Source organism: Miniopterus schreibersii (genome assembly GCF_964146895.1).
Source record: "Miniopterus schreibersii genome assembly, chromosome: 10".
NCBI classification, from domain to species: Eukaryota; Metazoa; Chordata; class Mammalia; order Chiroptera; family Miniopteridae; genus Miniopterus; species Miniopterus schreibersii.
The window spans coordinates 50,415,191-50,427,976 of record NC_138110.1 but is presented as its reverse complement, the minus strand read 5'-3'; the positions used below and the strand labels follow the sequence as shown (position 1 = coordinate 50,427,976).

Genomic DNA, 12,786 nt, shown 5'->3' with positions numbered 1-12,786 from the left:
AAGGTGAATACAAATAAATGCTCTTATCAAAGAACACTTTGTAGTTAGCTGTGAATAGACCCTTAATTATGTGTATCAAAGGGTCTCAAAACAAAAGCTAATAGACACTACAAATGCAGCTCAAAGAATGGTGTGAAGCAAAGCAGTTCTAAATATCTCATTTGCTATTTTGTTTTTCTACTTGAGGCCAGAAACCTTGGAGGGAAATAACCCCATGTGCATGTACCAGTACTCCAACCCTGAATATTACATATGAAAATAGGTCTTCTGTTATGCTGTTTCATACTGTGGTAGAAACCAAGATTATCAACATATTTAATGTGCTTAGTCAACATCTGAGACAAGGTGCTTAGTAAAAATATAAAATGAAAATGTAAGCCTATATTCTTAAGAAAATAAACCTGCCATGAATTCTTTCTTGCCTGCTTCAGACTATTAATTTGACAAAGACTGGATTTGGCACACCACAGCTGACACACCAACATGGTACACTGCAGTGATATACCACCACAAATTGACTGGACTCTCCATGAAGGATGAAAAATTCACAATACATACAAGAAACCACATGGCATTGTGAAGAGAAAAAAACAAATTGGGAAAATGTGCCACTATTTAGTTTAGTGGAGGAACAAAAAAAGAACAGAGGGCATAGGGTGGGAAGGGCTCTTGAGGTTCTAGGTAGCTATACTTCCTTCAAACAAATTAAACTTCTAGTTAACTTACCTATAAAGTGAATTCATTAAACTAAATGATTTCTAAGGTCCATCTTAACTCTAAATCATATCCTAGAAAAAAAACAAGGAATCCAACATTCCAGATCCTTGTAAAGCCCAGGAAAAATATGAAATGATGAAACACAGCAATGGTATTAAAACTGTTCAGCATGAATATAGAGCGAAAGGGTACTTACAATGGAACAGAAAGAAAATTAAATCTTCTATATCCCTGCAAAACTGACATCAAAGTAGTTAAGCCTAGGCTTCCCTATAATATTTTTCTTTACTGAAGACATGACTGAGTTAATACAAAAAGAAAAGTCCAAACTGTCAGCTTTCAGTACTCCACATTCCCTTCTTTAATATGGCATTTTGCACTATATACATCAATGAAAATTTGAAACAACAAAAAGAACTTCAGTCAAACTCCCCTTCCTCCTCCAGCTTTATTGGATAGTTTAAAATTACATTTCTATTTTCTAGGACTTCAGTTGCTTTTTCCATCTGACTTTTAAAAACTGATTACATCAAATGAAACACAGTTGTCTAAGTGATATAGTATACAAAAATAACATCTTGATTTCTGTGAAAATGCATTTCTCTGCAATTCCTGAATAGCTCCAAATTATGCTTCCTCTAAACATAGATGTTTACTTCGGGTTTTAGATTTAGTCTTTGCAAAAAAAGTGTTCTAAACCTTCACTATCTGCATATCCTTCACTATCGGCAATGCTGTTAAGTTGTTCCTATTTAGGCTTTTATCCCCATTTTCCTCCCATAGACATTAACAGGCATTTTTGTCTTTTTGTTTACTCCCACTCAACTGGATGTTCTATGTAGGGCCTGATATAGATGTTACTTGATGTTATTTAATAGCTACTGAGGTCAGACAATCCAAGGCCATCATTATGTTAAAATTAAAGTTATTTATGGAAGCTCACAGACACTTCCAGAATTGGTTTTTACCTCCGACACGGGAACATATTTAACAAACCCAGAACGGGCTTACTGGTCTGATTCAATTCTTCCCATTCATCAATCCCTATTCACCAGTGGCATGGAAAGGGGGTTCTTTAACAAAGCATTATACATAACACCTCTACCAAACTAAACATAAACTTTTTTTTGTAGTTAAATGCAGAAAGTCGATTTTTTTTTTCCACCCCTTTCCTCCTTTTACATGGCAAGTAAAGCTCACTGGCCTGGGAGTAGCCTCTATCTGCCAACCTTTGGCCAGTGAAGAGGATTCAGAGAAAATAATAAAACCATCAATCAGAAAAAGGAGGGGCGACAAAGGAAAATAATTAAGCTGTGGCCTCAATCGTGCATTCCCGTGCAAGGTGCCCTGATTCACCACAGCGGTAACAGTTGACTTCACTTGTCTTGCTGCAGTTGATGGCTACATGACCAGTTTCGCCACACCTAAAAAAAAAAAAAAAAAATTTAAGTTTTCACAATGGTGCTTAGAAAATGTAGAACTGTACTAAAGCAATAGTCATTGCAGAACAAAAAGCAATGACAAGTGAATCAACATATTTTTGTTTTCAAGACAGTAAGTCTTATCATTAGCCCCTAACCTAAAAGCAAGAAGGAATTAGGTAACAAAGCTACTCAATTGTGTAGCAAAGCCACAGTTAAAATTTTGACCAAAAGGTATAAACCAACACCAAAACCAAATTACAGCCAAGATGTTCTATCTTTATGCAAAGTAATTTATAAGATTTCACAGGTATATATCAAAACTTTCAACATTCTTACTTCTGCAGCAACATTCTAAGAACTTACCTATAGCACTTCACTTTGGTGCAGTCTTTTTGAATATGTCCAAATTCTCCACAAGAATAGCATTTCTGCTCATCTGCATGGTCACAGTCACGAGCCAGATGGCCTGGTTTGCCACAGTTGTAGCAGCATTGCTCTCGCTCTCTCTTGGGCTCCTTGCAGTCCTTTGCAATGTGGCCACCTCTACCGCAGTTATAGCAGGCTTCAACAATAAGAAAAAGAAGCAGACCAAGACTATAAAATCTTTACAAAATTTTGCTATGTTTTAAACCATACAATACGTAACCTCAAGGGCGGAAAATCTTTTCCAATGCTATGGGCATGCTCACCTCTCCAAGTTCTAGAAGGATATGAGAAGTGTTAAATACTTACCATCCTCCTGAAGATCACAATCCTTGGCAAGATGACCAGACTCACCACAGCGATAACAGATGTCTGGAAGAGACGAGGAAACAAACTGGAAACCTATTTTGGGTAGAAACAACAACAAAAATTAGCTAATTAGATCAGTCTTGATACTAATGAATATGCTAGTACTTCAAAATTTTTTATTCGACAAAAATACCTCTATCCGAGGTAAAACCACCTCTGCCACGGCTTCTCATCCCACGACCACGGCCTCCACCAGTAGGGCATTCCCGGGCCCAGTGGCCAGATCGTCCACACTTGAAGCACTCATTGCTGCTCATGGCTGCAGTTAGATCTTTGAAATATTAAAAAATGACAACAGTTAACCACTTGAAATTACTTTTAGCTTTTATTTCCCTTTTAGTGTTTTGTTTTGTTTTTTTGTATTACTATTCTGGGGGTAAAACAAATATATTACTTAGAAAAATAATCATATAACTATTTGTTTAGGCATTATACACACCTAATATAAAATATATTAAAAGTGAAAAAAAATCTGTAAAACATTTTGTCATACCACTTTTGATTGTTAAATTAAGATTACGCATATGTAGATCAATATACAAATGTTAATTCAGTTACTGATGGAGTGATGCAATTCTCAGTGTCAGTATCAACAAACACCCATTATTAAAGAACTAGTAATACCTCATTCCAGGTCCAACTTAATGGACACATTTCATGATATTAAGCCAGTAAGCTCTATTTTGGGCCACTAGAAGTCAATTTACTAGAATATGAATAACCCCCAAAAGTTGGACTAACCCAAACCAATGGAGCTGTAGTATGGATTCTGTGAGGGATAGGTGAAGAAAAATAATTTCTCTCTAACCTTAGCACCTAACAGTGTCTAGTTATACTGAAGCTCTTGCTTGTTAATTGAGTCTTCAGAGCAGATATGTTTATAGAAAGGCAGGATACAAATTTTATCTCTAGAGGGTACAGTCTATTAAAAATGTTAGAAAAACCACAAAGGTAAACCAACGTGCTAATACCATCTAAAGTAGAAAATTTTCAAAATTTCCTGTAATTTTATATTTAAAACAAGGGTACTTGGAATTTCATAATAGACTCCTTTATTGGGTATTATTTCCAAATGAAAGCAAAACTCCTACCAAAGCAAATGGATTTTATACTTTTTATATAACAATCTAAAAATAAACAGGCTATTCATGGAACGAAATGGAAATGGAATGTTGCAGGACAAACTCCTAGTATAGTGGCTTTTAAAAAAGGAACTAGCTAAAAATAACGTAACCTTTACATTGCCATACTTCCATATCTAAACATTTTTATCCTTAATTCCATTGTCACGCAGTGGTACACAAAGATTTTTAAATATCGTCTCAAAGCCAAGATTAATAACTACCATGATCTAGCAAAATACACGGTTTCAATTAAAACTGACTGGATAATGTAATCATCCAAACCAACCACAGCACCAAAAGTCAGTACACGGTGCATAAATGGTTTATGAAGTTATAGAGAAATCTAGTAATTGACCAAAAATTAAGCTAAAGTTGAGTTTCAAAAGCTTCCATTGTCAAGTATTTTTAAAAATTCAGTATCTACTTATCCCAAGTCTCTACAATCAGATTCAGAATAAATTTTCAGAGGAATCTATCTACCAACTCTTGCCACTTGTCATATAAAAAAAGTGGGAAAACGCCTGTATGGGATACTTGTAGTTAGTGGTTTCAGATACATAACGCACACATTTCTAGTCAGAAGAAACAAGCCAGTGAAGGTTAAAAATGTATTTTTGCAAAATTTGAGATTACATTTGCGTTCTTATACTGGTATTAGTCTAAATCATGTGAAGTGCTGGTTTCTACCTGAAAGAACAGTCAGGATGAAAAAATGAATGGCACATAAAATAATCACAGGAAAAAAAGCTGACTATGGTACCTCATTCTTCCCTCATTCCCCTTTTCTCTTGCATCTTCTCCAATTTACAGTAAGACCAATTTGAGCACATTTAACTATTGTTCTCAATGAGTTCCTTGAACAGAAACCATCACTTTCTTATACAAGGTAATCCAGGTAACTTGAAAAGTCTGATTATTTTAAAATTTAATATTTAAACAAGATACTACCTTTTAGGAAACATGACAATTGAATATTCAACATGCATTTCTAAAACTAAAGAAATGATAGTTTGAGCAATCTCCACTTTAGACTGCTGCTTTAAAAGAATCTCTTGATTATTTCATAATAAAGAACAAAGAAAATGTGTCATAATGAATCATCAGATTTTTATCAGTGGAATAACGTCAGTTACAATTTTAGGTTTACTTTCAGCACAGAAATACTAGAATTCAGCTACTTAAGAACTGATTAACCTATGTGTAAATTTTTCATGAACTGTTTTTTTTCCTCTCCATTCATAGGACCCAGATCCAAAATGAATAGAGAAAAAAGAAATGACAGGAAAGTAGTATTTTGGAGAGCGATTAGCTAAAATAACACTTTCAGATGAACATAAAACTCTACTTCTTCCTACCCTAATTCCTAATTGAAAGTTGGTTAAAATGTGATTTCTGTATGAACTGCAATTTTAGGGAAAGCAGTATTTCTCCACTTAGGTTGCAATTAAACTATTCTGCAAAACAGACATGCACCATTCAGTGGCAAAGGCAGGACTTTATACACTGAAACTAGTTTTAGATGTTTGTATTGACACCAACAAATTTTAATCTCACATAAATTTGTTTAATGGAGTAAATTAAGGTTTTTAAAAAGCCCACTAAATCTTAAAGGAAAAGGGAACATAAATTTCATTAATGTTCCAAACACCCATCATCAGTAGGACACATCCCAGTGGGCTCACATAATGTGTATGTAATCTGTCTTCTCCCCTTTGGCCCAATCACAGCCAATCAGCTAGTCTATATTTTCATCCAGTCCCTTTTGATAGATTTGTCTCCTTAGTAACATTAAAATAACTGATTCCCAACATGTTTTAGAGGCACTACTTATCTTAGGAGGGAGGTCCCCATCCTAAAAGTCATATACAGATGCATTTAGCCAAAAGGTCTTTAAAGAATTTCATGCTCCTCAGGAAAACTAGAGGCAGTAAGGTAAGACAGAACTGAGATGTCAGGCTCCATGATTCTCAAGGCCTACGAATGCTCTTGGCTAGAATTTTGCTGCACTGTCCTGCCTCTGCCCCCTCCACCTGTCACAACCTTTTCCAACCTTCAAGGGCCAACTTAAATGCCATCTCTATAAAAAAAATCTGACATCTCCCAGCCTGGAACTCTCCTTCCTATTAAGACCCAGGACACTTTGTTAGTATCTGTCTGATGGAACTACATTTGCCTTTTATCACATTCCTTGAGGGCAGAAACCAAGTAATTCATCTTTGAATCATTACAACACCCCATAATTACCCTTTTAGTAGCTATATAACTCAATATTTTAACTGCTTTTGGGGGGAGGGGAGGCCTAATAGTCATTTGCTGAAATGAAACAAATTGTGTTTCTTGTATAGACCCAATTCAACCTAATTGAGTACTGACAATATCTAAATTTTTGCTATCAAAAGAGTCACTACACCATTAGTTTAAAGCAACAATATTCAACCTTTTTCATCTCATGGAACATGTAAACTAATTACTAAAATTCTGCGGCATACCCAAAAATATATTTTGCCAATCTGACAAAAAATAGGTATAATTTTCATTCATTCACACTGGACAGCTATTGCTGTGTCGGCTGTTGTCATTTTTTAATTTGACAATCTAAGGGAAAAGAGGTCAGTGCCCCTAGATAGTCAGGTATCGCATGTTTTAAAAATTCTTGCACACCAGTTAAAAAATTGCTCGTTTAAAGCAACAATGTATTTTCAATTATTCATTAAGGATCAACTAAAACCACTCTAAACTCAAGAATATTTCAGATTAATCTAATAAAATCCCCCTACACAGCAGAAACTTTTCACTCCAGGTTACTAAAAAAGTCAGCAGCCAAGCCAGGACCCTTAACTTGCAATCCAGGCTCTTCCTATTACTCCGAGAATTCACAATCAACTAGGCATCAGTAATATTTTATGTAATGCTACAAAACACACATATATACTAACTTAAAAGACAAAATACTGTATTTTCACTGTTGTCAGGCAAGAAGAGAGCATATATTTTCTTCCTTTTGCTGCTAAAAATCATAGCAGTATCTACACCAATGTATCCTCACACAGCAAGATTTTGGGACCATAGGAAAGTCGGGGTTAACCATTTGACACAGCTTAAAATGATCTGCTGTGTTACTTCAGGCACTTGACCCCTCTCAATTTTTAAAACTGCAAGGGTTTATGTCTTCTGCTTACATAGTTTCTTTTCCACTCTTCCCCCAATTAAGTTAAACTGCTTAAAAGTAGACAGAACTCGGTCTAATGTCTACATAGCAGGCTTAGAGCAGGCTAACTCTACTTAGAGCCAACTTTTCCATCTCATAAAGTTTACTTCTAGGATAGAATGAAGAGAATTCTAAATGACTTTGCATTTTCAACAGAAGTCTGACTACCTGTTTCCATTTCGACTTTTGTGTGTTAAATTTTTACAACACAAGCCACACCTAATGATATGGATAAGAACACAGAACAACCAGGCAGCAGTACTAAGGCAATAAAGGTATTGCCTGAAAAGATTGAAGGTTCACTGTTAGGGGCCATGTATTGTAAACTTAGAGGTATATTTTACAAATTTTGCACTCAAACAGGCTTTAAGGTTTAAATCCTGGAATTGGTACCAAAACACAAATGGTTGCACTGATTTGTCTTCATTAATGTCAGTAATTGAACCATATTTTGATATTAAGAACAAAGCCAGTAAACTACTTAAATCTCAACAGTACATGCCCAAGACTAACAATGAGTCCCAATGAACAAAAGACCATAACACACTCCACAAATACACTTAAAATAGCAAAAGGAAAGGGGGGGACGGGGACGCGCATGCACAACATGAAGATGGGAGATCTGCCTAGCCTTATTTTCCATATGATTTTCCTAACACAGCTATGTACATTCACATTTGCTCTATCTCTATAGTTATTTTCACCAAGCTTAGGGTTATCTCTGACTCATCTACACTGTTGACCTAACTGCCTTCAGATCATAGCAGAACTTTTGGCCCTCATATTTGTGCTCTAATTAATCAGTTTAGTGTTCTAACACAGTACTAAAACACTTCAGACTATTAACAAAAACAAACTACAGGTAGACTAGAAGGAAGTAACATTATGTATTACCTGCAGCCTGGCCTGAATAATGGAGAACAGAGTACAATACTGGGAGCAATTCTTCTTAACCTGGTTCCTGCATGACCTTGGTTAGTATTTACATACATTGCTGCCTGTCCTGGTAATAAACATATTATCTACGATTCTCACAACCCTGCAAGTTATGTTTTCTTGCTCCCATTTTACTGATGAAGAAACTGGAGATCTGAGACCAAGTGACTCACCCAAAGCCTTATAACTAGGAAGTTCTAAAGTCAGAATTTCAACAGTCCTCTGAAGAGTCTTTTGTTAGGGTTAAGTGATAATAAAGTACACAAAAATACTATCATCAGAAGAATACATGAATTCACTCCCTACTTCAAAAATATTATACAGTGTGTTACTACTATATAGCAAATAATTGTATAAAGCAAGTTAATTTGCATTTTAACACCAAAAGTTGTTCTATATTTCTAAATTTAAAATGTATTTTTAATTCTATATTTAAAAATCCACAGCCAAAAATGAATTTATTCACAGCGTGCCATAACACCAGCTTTCCTGAATTTTAAGCCAAGACATTTTCTTTTTAATCTTCTTCAAGGCGTAAATTAAGAGTGCCACCACGGACCCAAAGACTGACAACCAGATTTCTTTTAATTTATTGATTTTTAGAGAGAAAAATTGATTTTGTCCCACTTATTTATGCATTCATTGGTTGCTACCTTCTATGTGCCCTGACCAGAGTGTGACCCCGCAAAGCTTGGTGTATTGGGATGATGCTCACCAACCAAGCTACCCAGAGTCAAGGCTCCTGGCAACCTGGTTTCACTAGTTAATACCTTCGTTTGTAATTAAGGAGCAACTCCAGGTAATCCCTATACTATATACTCTCATACTCTTAACAGAATCCACCGACTTACAACTTGAATTTTGGTGGCCACAAGCTCTCATTATTCCAGCAGCTTTTTACTTACAACACAAAAATGGTGCAGTTTACTGGAGCATGGCCTTACTGCAACAGCATCTGACACTGCCAGAATAGGAGTTCCATTAAGTGAGATGGTACAGAAAAGAGCGTTCTCTACATAGCAGGCCAGGATGCCTTGGCATCAGTCTCCTGGCTCTCCACTTACTGTCAGGAGGCCAGAAAGAGGAAAGAAGCCAACATTAAAAACACACAAACACACACACACACACACCCCTCACTCCTGCGGGGGGTGGGGGGGTGGCAAAATCTCTTGTCAAGTGTTTGGCCAACAGACCAATCTTTCCAATTACAGGAACACCTCAGATATATTGTGGGTTTGGTTCCAGGGCACAGCAGTAAAGTGTTTTTCATCTTTTTGCTGTTGGAGGGTCTTGCCTTCAATCTGTAAAAACCCAACATCTGCTGTGATAAAGTGACAAAAATAAAATGAGGTATGCCTGAAGTCGAATTGTGGCTCTATTGCTTGTTAAGCGCCAATTTGGTACCTTCCCATGTACATATCACGTATTTTTATTAGACTTAAAATAAAGATCAAAATGAATCCAGTCATAAAACCATATTACAAAACCCATTTGTAATACTTTAAGAAAGATACCACTCTGCCTGTTCCAGATATTCAAATGCTGGCGTAATAACTGACCCTTGGTTTTCCACCAATTTGGCTCAAAATATTTGAGAGACTGCATATTTGTTTGAAACTATCACCACCCCTCAAAAAACAAAAAACACACACAAATATATCACTCCTCTTATCAATATGAAAAGAAATGTGGACCTTTGGTTTTAAGAAAAACTTACCCAAGTTCTCTAATATGACATAAGTACACAAACATACACTTCTAGTTTTTTCAATTCTCTGTTGCCAGAGTTGCAATTTGGAAAAAAAAAAAATTTCTTTATCCAGCTCTTGGGAATCTAATAAATTATTCCTTTTATATTCCAGCACAGAGTGCCCCTTGTAGACAAGTATCAGGTCCAACAAGCTAAACAGAGCAAGCAACTATGTATGTGGCACACTGTGTGTTTGATTAAGCCATGATCAGGGAGATTTTTTAAAGTATTTGAAAATAATTGCTTTGTGGGGGGGAGGCCAGGAGGTAGAAACTTCATTTCATACATCTTTTTAAAACCCTCAAACTCTAACTTGCAATTTATAGTGCTTAACCAAAAGAGGAACAAAGTTGTTAATTTAATTAAAAGACTGTCAGTGATACAGAAATTAACTGGTTATGTTTCTAAAACTGGGTCACACAACAGGAAAAAAATGAAAACCTGTTTTTAAAAACTTGAAATTTGGGGGCAAGGTGATGTAAATTAATCCTCCTTCACCTTAAAAGAAACAAAAAATGAAGCCAGACTTTTACACACTATCTGAAGTCACAAGAGCAGTGTTTTCTTTATCTAAGACTCCCCCAAGACCAGATGTCACTTCCTTGGAAGTGCCCTGTGCGTGAGGCCACGTGGTTAACATGTGGCAACAAGCAAAATCCTTACCCATGATAAAATTAACAGGCAAACCCAAATGTCGACAATGATGCCTTTCTAAAATAGGTTTTCACATTTCGAAAATCTAAATGGAGGCTGGCTAATTATCAATGTCTTGTCTTTAAGTTAAACAGTATTCATTTAAGCAATCCAATGAATGATGCTATGATTTTGGGAGGGTTGGCAATTTTTTTTCCTTCTGATAACGAGATTTTTTAAAAAGCCCCTAATTAAATAGTGTTTAAATAGGAAGCGGGCCCTAACTGCCCCTTCTCAAATTGCAATGTAAGACAAGTAACTTAGCACCTGAATGCCTATAAAAATTAAAGAATCGGGAAGCTATCAAGTATGGAGAGCATGAATTCCAAAATTTCAGGCCTTCTAGCGGGGTATACCACCACCCAAAACGCAAGAACTTCAAGTACCCTTCTCTAGGCCCACTGGCACATGGCCCTCCAGGCCCACTACAGCAGCACATGGCCTGCATTAAGTACCCAACCCCATCCCCGCTCCATCTGCACCAAGGGCCTTTTCCCACCACACGGCCTCCTTTTAATAAGTTCCCGCCAAAACGACCCTCAGTCCCGCATTCCGAGACCCTCGAAGTCTCAGAGCCTCAGTCCCCAAGAGCGCACGAGCCAGGGCCTCATTTGCTGGAAGGCTATGGCCTGGGGTGCGGCCTTAGCCCTGGGAGAGGCCACGACGCGCGGGGATCCAGCTTCCCAGGACGAAAGAAAGGGCGGGAGGGTCGCCCGGCCGCGGGAGGCCGGAAACGCGGCCCGGAGGCGGCGGCGGCAGCCGAGTTTCCCGCCTGACGCAGCAGCGGAAAGGGCTAAAGTGCGGCCGCCATCGCCGCCTCACCGCTCCCTACCCCTTTCGTCCGCCTCGGACGAGGGCCTGCAGCGCCGTTCCCCCAAGCCCCCACTCCCCGTCCTCACCTTCGGCGTCTGAGCGGGCCCGCAGCGACGGAAAAAGAGACGCAGGCCGAAGTAAGCGTCTCGAAAGGTAGCGGCTGTTTATTTTCAGGAGGGTCCTTGCCTGCGCCACACGCTGGTCTGCACACGGCCCCACACACGCCGCTGCGCACGGCTCTCCTCCGCCTCGCCCACGCGGCCAATCAGTGCGCAGCGCCCGACGTCCAATCAGAGCTTCTCACCGGGAAGACAGCCCTGCCGAGCGCGGCGTGGGGAAGCGTGGGGCGGGGCCGCACTGGGCTGTTTTCTTCCGCGCTCTTTGGTCTTTCCAGCTGTTCTCCTCGCGGGCGGCCCTTCTTTGCCGGGTCCCCAAGCACCGGCCCCTCTCGCGCTTTTCTCGTTTGTTCCACGCCCCGCCCGACGAGGGGAGGCGGGTAGACCTGTGAGTCCCGGCCTTGGTGATCTCTCCCGGCAGCTCGCGATGTGGGATGCCAGGGGACGGGTCTCAGGGAAGTGTCCGTGATAAGCGTGGGGCCGGGGGAAATTCCTTCCCTTTCTTGGGCTCGGAAAAGAGTGTCTGTTCTTAGACCCTTGGTTTGGCCGCGCTTTCCCATTTGGGGGAAAGTGGTCAAGTCACAGGAGAAGCCGGGACTGTAGGCCGCAGGCCCTGAAAATTATTTTGGTTTTTGTGTGATCCAGGGCAGAACCCAGGAGACCTACCTGCTTTCACCTCTAGGTCCCATATACGGGCCTCAAAGTAAAAGTGGCCCATGAGAGAAGGGCGCCAGCCCGGGGGAGGGTGTGAAGATAGTGAAAGGGTGGCCCTGAGACTTAACCGCCTCCCAACAAACCTGTGACCGGTTCAGCACATTTAGGAACATTCCCTGCGACCTAAGGTGTAATAGCGACTGCCAGGAGAGCCATCTGGCCTGGGCTATCACATTAAGGATTGATTGGCCTTTAGATTTGGTGTTCTCTCCAAAACAGGTGTGTGTGTGTGTGTGTGTGTGTGTGTGTGTGTGTATTAATAGATACTGTTAAGATGAAATAAATCTAAATTTTTCAATGTGAACTAAGGAATTACAGAATTTTGTGTAATTGGGGGAAAAAACGAAGTGCCATCCCCAGTCTCTCGAGCTTTAAAAGGCCCTGAAATTACTATAGTCTCATATAGACGTAATATGCAGCTTGAGATTAGTATGCAACCCATGGTATTGGCTGGTATGTCCCAGCAATGTACTTTTTATTCTTTTAATGACACCTTATT

The 12,786-nt window shown here is 39.0% G+C and overlaps 1 protein-coding gene across 4 annotated transcripts; it reads right to left on the bottom strand.

The window, feature by feature from the left end:
* Positions 1–1,054: 1,054 nt before the first annotated feature.
* Positions 1,055–12,186, bottom strand: CNBP (CCHC-type zinc finger nucleic acid binding protein). 4 transcript variants are annotated; one of them, XM_081149529.1, is made up of 5 exons: positions 11,544–12,186; positions 3,067–3,204; positions 2,874–2,966; positions 2,505–2,703; positions 1,055–2,141 (listed from the first exon to the last, which is right to left on the bottom strand). In XM_081149529.1, the coding sequence occupies exons 2-5, from the start codon at positions 3,188–3,190 to the stop codon at positions 2,024–2,026; spliced, it is 534 nt and encodes a 177-aa protein (XP_081005655.1). In that variant the 5' UTR covers positions 3,191–3,204; positions 11,544–12,186; the 3' UTR covers positions 1,055–2,023. The 4 variants fall into 4 exon arrangements, with proteins under 4 accessions (XP_081005655.1, XP_081005658.1, XP_081005657.1 ...); XM_081149532.1 differs by having other exon boundaries at positions 2,505–2,708; positions 2,876–2,966; positions 11,544–11,729; XM_081149531.1 differs by having other exon boundaries at positions 3,088–3,204; positions 11,544–11,708.
* Between the last annotated feature and the right edge of the window lie 600 nt (positions 12,187–12,786).

Coding starts and splice junctions, on each gene's coding strand:
- CNBP (XM_081149532.1), bottom strand. CDS start 3,190: ATGAGCAGCAATGAGTGCTTCAAGTGTGGACGATCTGGCCACTGGGCC. Junction 2,967..3,066: donor TGGTTTTACCTCGGATAGAG/GTATTTTTGTCG, acceptor TACCCAAAATAG/GTTTCCAGTTTGTTTCCTCG. Junction 2,709..2,875: donor GATTGTGATCTTCAGGAGGA/TGGTAAGTATTT, acceptor TTTTCTTATTGT/TGAAGCCTGCTATAACTGCG.